Below are 5,181 nucleotides of genomic sequence, written 5' to 3'. Positions count from 1 at the left end.
TTCTCTCTAATACAAAGCTTCCTTTAACAATTTCTTGTGTTCTTTCTACCATTCTCTTAGCGTTCTTGAGTGTAGTAAGGCCGACTTGGCATAGCAAGAACGTGAGCAAGCTGTGCAAGATCGTGAGCGAGTTGTCAAGTGCTACACGTGTACTTAGTTAAAAACTAAGGACGTGACATCATGCATATAAACTTACAACATATTATGTTGGAACTCCAGCACATTATGCTGGAATCTCATATGTAAAAAATTCAAACTCCAGCATATTATGCTAGAATTTTTTTTGAATATTTTTGTTCAAATTTTATCTTTACATGAAAAAACTGTAAAATTTTGATTACTTTTGAAACTGTGATTATTTTTTAATTACCAAGTTCTAAATCAGGCTATTTCTGAATTTTTTTTTTTCCCACCAAACGACCCAGCACTATTTGACAGGCCCAACGGTCATGATCACATTAACCCAATTCTTGGGCCGGCCTACAAATTCCACTCGCCAAGTGGACACAACCCTGCACTGGCTGTATAAAGCGCAAGTTCATCCTTGGCCTAGGGCTTTGCCACTGTAACTGCTGAACGGCGACAGATCTCATCCTCGGCCCGCGACAATGGTAACTCTCATGCTCCCACTTATTCGAATTCAGTATGCTTCGTTCACTGGGAAAGGAATTGATTATTTTTTGTAATTTGATAAATGAGTACATATTTAATTACAGTAGCATTTACTTAAAATTGTCTGTATATATTTGGACTGAAACTTCGATTTGAGGGCTATTTTCATTAGTAGCTGTGCACCTTTTATCTCTCTTTGTATGAACGAATTCTAATAATTAGTCTAAAAATTTTATGCTGTTTGATGTGTATGGTCTTACTTAAATCTATTAGCAGTGGAAGTTAGTTGGATATGGGGTAGGAACAAACTGTAATTTTTTTATGACTGTTGTGTTCAGGCTAGCTTGCACACGCTAACCATTTCACCTGGTACCTGCTACCTCCCACTATCACATGTATCGAGTAACTCTTGCCACCAAGGCTTAGGCAGATAGGAAGGAGTCAGCTAGTATTTTTTTCCTCCATCGGGATTTAAGGAAATGAAATGAGTTAATGTTGCAACTTTAGAACTGATTTTGAGCCCTCTAGAATACTGTGCAATTATATTGATCTTTTCAACAACAAAATTAAAGTAGGTTGACTTGTTCCATTATTCATAAATGTTCAAGCATGCTTGCCTCATAGCGCTTTGGTTTAGTGGTAAAACCACACCTTGTGATGTGTGAGTTAGACGCACATCACTGGTTTGAATCCTAACAAAAGCTTGGAATTTAAGTAGGGAAGGGTAGAGGGGGAGTCCATTATCCGTCGAATTTCGAACCGTATGCCATGAGCTCTCAGGGATTTCTTGATTATAAAAAATATGTTCAGACATATTTCTTGACCTTCCTTGACATCTTAACCTTGGTCGAAGAGTTTGGACAATCACAAATTAACTTTAAGCACCCCTTATTATTTTGTCGTTGCAATTGCTCTTCTTGGGAAATCCTGTCAAGTTCAAATTTGATCCTCTCACCCCTAGATTCATCCATTTTTATTATGCACGTAATCATAATTGGGGTTGTAATGGATGGAGGGTAGTGAAACCCTTGTACACCTTTAGTACTATTGAGCTGCTTCAGAACAAGTAAGCTTGTGGGTGGGGCGCCTGTTTTGCTGCAATTATCCGTAAGGAGCCTTTGAAAGTGTATTGAGATGTTGAATTAAGAGCAAAATTTACAAGAGAGCTTAGGGAAAGAGCATATGCACAGTTTTGAATTGTATAGAGGCACGGATTATAGGTTGAGGGTGATATTATTGATAAGTCTTACCACTTGCAGAGCACTGAAAGAGATGAGAGTGCAGCCCTTTTGCTTGTTAACTGTTATCTTGTGAAACATGCCTGCTATTTGACTTATCACCTTTTTCTTGCATGCCCCATTCTCTTCCCTTGGAAGCTAGTTATGTTTTTATATATAGTTTTAGGGATGATTTGATTTGGATTATTTTACTTAATCTAATCAGCTTTTAACCAAATAATGGTGTTAACCATAATTAGAGTTTGTAATTTTCATGAGATGATTGATTTTAAATTATTTATTCAATAACCACTTATGCAAATGATGAGCATCGGTTTCATACACGAAGACAAACAAGCTTGTTTAACTTGGTTTTGTCCGGCTCTTGCAGGTGAACGTACCTAAGACAAAGAAGACCTACTGCAAATCCAAGGAGTGCAAAAAGCACACCTTGCATAAGGTCACACAATACAAGAAAGGAAAAGATAGTCTAGCTGCCCAGGGAAAGCGTCGTTATGATCGTAAGCAGTCAGGTTATGGTGGACAGACAAAGCCCGTCTTCCACAAAAAGGTGGGAAGCATTTTTGGGTTTCGTAATGAACACACTCTTTCATAGCCCTTTTAATATCTTTTTAATAGTCATATTACAAACTATTGGTGATTTGATAAAATAAGGGTAGCAAGAAGAAGCTATATGATCTATGCACTAGTAGTGGTGTTAAACATTCTAAGCTACTTTGTAGTATCACTTATCTGTCTCCTGTTTCTTCTGCCATTCCAAACCAGGCAAAAACTACAAAGAAGATTGTCTTAAGGTTGCAATGCCAGGGGTGCAAGCATGTCTCTCAGCACCCAATCAAGGTTTGTTAAATGATGATCTCTGCTTCTATAATTTTTCCTTAGCAATGTCTTTGTTCGCATGATTTTACAAGTTAAACTCTTGTCCTTGGTTGTGCAGAGGTGCAAGCATTTTGAGATTGGCGGGGACAAGAAAGGAAAGGGAACCTCTCTTTTCTAAATTGCCTGTGATGCAAAATTTGATAGTTTTCTGTTATACGTTTTTAGATATCTTTTTTTGTTGGTGTAGTTCAAGAGCTTTTTTTTTCTCAGATTCAAGTTAATACTATGCTGTGTTAATTACATTTTGATCAGGAGATCAAAGCTGTACTTTTCAAGTTACTATTTAGTATGATTCTTGTTCCCTTATTGATGTTCAAGCAGTTGGAAGTTAGTTTTGCTGCTTTATTACCCTTGGTTGCATCAGCTCTCGTACGTCGGCTCTACATTTTAATTGCTCTTGTTTTAATTTCCTATTTTAGTATGATTGCAGTTTCCTTATGGACATTCAAGCACTGCAAGTTAAGTTACTGCTGCTTTATTATCATTGGCTGCATCAAACTCTCAAAAGAATTGTCCTACGTTTGGTATGTATGCGGTTCTGCATATGGTTGCATCCGTGCATCTGCATCTGCATCTGCTTATGTTCCATTGGACTTAATGTAACATGCAGTTCTACAATTTCCATCCTTTCTCCAATTGCAAAGGACTAAATGAAAGTGCAGTCTCATATCCAAAGAAACTTCTTAACTGTAGGAACGCGAACTGCCATCCCCTTGTCAGAATCAAATGGATTCAGTAATGGAGTCTTAACTAAAATTGAGTAGTAGGATAACCTAAACCCAGATAGGAACAAATAATAAATCCAAGGAACCATGTCAAATACAAACGAATACAAATGGATCTTCTCAACTTACAAGCAAATATCATGTATATTTCATTTACAACTGACTGACTGGATATAATGGATGATAACTGTGAGATAATGAAAGAATCACCATTGTGCACTCACAAAGAATACAAGTTGGTGGGAGGACAAGACCAAATAGACCTCCACTAAAGCACAAGCTTCTAATCACAGTAGTTTCAAAAGCTAAAAGAGAAGACTCTGTATGTACAGCCCTTCAGAGGGTGGTCATTGGCAATGAATCCATTAAGATAACGGTATTATTGTCTTCATGCTCCTCTTCTTCATTCCTGCTAGACTTGAGTGACCTTACCTTCCCTAAGAATCCCGTAACAAGCCCCTTACTGAGGTCTGCCCTCTTTCCGAGCAAGTCCAAGGAGAGAATTCCCCAGTTGCCCATGTTCTGGCTGCCCTTAGTTGAACTGCCTTCCTGCTCCGTCTTCAACCGAGTGCCACATGGGCAAGATGATATCCTCTTAAAACAATGCTTATGGAATACTGAGTCACAAGATTTGCATCTTTCAATCTCTCCTTCCTGGTCAAAAGATAAATATGTCAATCAGCAGTATTTTATGCCCCATTCTGACAATGGCATGCATTACTTTCTAATATCGTTTGCAGGTTTGACCTTTCCTTATGCAAGTAAGGAACAATTTTATCATGTTCACGAGTATAAGTTTAAACTTGAGGTCAACGCTACTTTAGCAACATTTATGGCAGACTGGGTAAGAAGTCATGGTAACTAGTGTACATAGGCAGGTAGTACATAAGATACATAACATCTGAACCTCAGAAAGAAGGTTTAATAACTGAGGAACTTAAGACTCAGACATGCCTACCTGGAAAGGGAAAATGAGAGAGGAGGGATCATCACAGTCTTGCCGAGCAGTGCAGGGGATTCCCACATCATAACATATTAGGCACTGGTCGGTTATATGCTCCAGAATCTTTCTCAAGATAGTATCGACCATCACTGGTAATGCTGCTTTGGAAATTGTACCAAAACAAAAACACCAAAAAGATAAGCCAGTTTGCTCAAAATGTAATCACATAAAGAAAAAGGCTGTCTATATTATGGAGAATGACATTAACCCACTCTTCTTTTCTTAGATCCTCTTTTTTCCCCAATTCTGACAATCAGGATGCATCACGGAAAGCAGCAGAGACTAAAACCATAAAAAGGTACCAAGAAGGATGCATACTAAAGTAGGGGATTGATATCACTTCCTGTTATGGACTTACGGTTTAGTTAGTTAGTTAGAGAGAGGGGGAAAAGGGAAGGGGGGGGGGGGATTTCCCCTATCAGAATAAAAGAAAGAGCTACAAATGTTTTCCCCAACTTGTACTCTTCAACTAAAAACAAAAGGGACGGTAGGAGAGAAATACCAAAAATATAAAAGAAGAAAAACCACATAAAACCATCCTTCATGAGTATAAATTTGTATTTAACAAACTAACCTGCAAAGACTCCTTTAGGAGAGATCAATAAGATCTTTGAGGGCAAAGAAGTCATTGCCTTCAAGAATATATCTTCGAGAGCCAACCCCTTTGTAGATGGAACTCCGAAACGGGCAACGAACAACGGAGGATTTTTCTATCTTTTCTGAT

At 38.1% G+C, this 5,181-nt stretch overlaps 2 protein-coding genes across 2 annotated transcripts; one reads left to right on the top strand and one right to left on the bottom strand.

The window, feature by feature from the left end:
* The first annotated feature begins 507 nt into the window (after positions 1-507).
* On the top strand, positions 508-3,071 carry LOC109221048 (60S ribosomal protein L44). Its single transcript, XM_019385506.1, has 4 exons — positions 508-611; positions 2,221-2,400; positions 2,616-2,690; positions 2,788-3,071. Exons 1-4 carry the CDS (start codon positions 609-611, stop codon positions 2,845-2,847), a joined length of 318 nt encoding a protein of 105 aa, XP_019241051.1. The 5' UTR covers positions 508-608; the 3' UTR covers positions 2,848-3,071.
* A 399-nt stretch (positions 3,072-3,470) lies between these two features.
* LOC109221049 lies at positions 3,471-5,181 on the bottom strand. Its single transcript, XM_019385507.1, has 3 exons — positions 5,032-5,181; positions 4,413-4,555; positions 3,471-4,108 (listed from the first exon to the last, which is right to left on the bottom strand). The coding sequence occupies exons 1-3, from the start codon at positions 5,084-5,086 to the stop codon at positions 3,791-3,793; spliced, it is 516 nt and encodes a 171-aa protein (XP_019241052.1). The 5' UTR covers positions 5,087-5,181; the 3' UTR covers positions 3,471-3,790.

Source organism: Nicotiana attenuata, unplaced genomic scaffold, assembly GCF_001879085.1.
Source record: "Nicotiana attenuata strain UT unplaced genomic scaffold, NIATTr2, whole genome shotgun sequence".
Classification (NCBI taxonomy): Eukaryota; Viridiplantae; Streptophyta; class Magnoliopsida; order Solanales; family Solanaceae; genus Nicotiana; species Nicotiana attenuata.
This window is presented reverse-complemented; position numbering and strand designations above follow the sequence as displayed.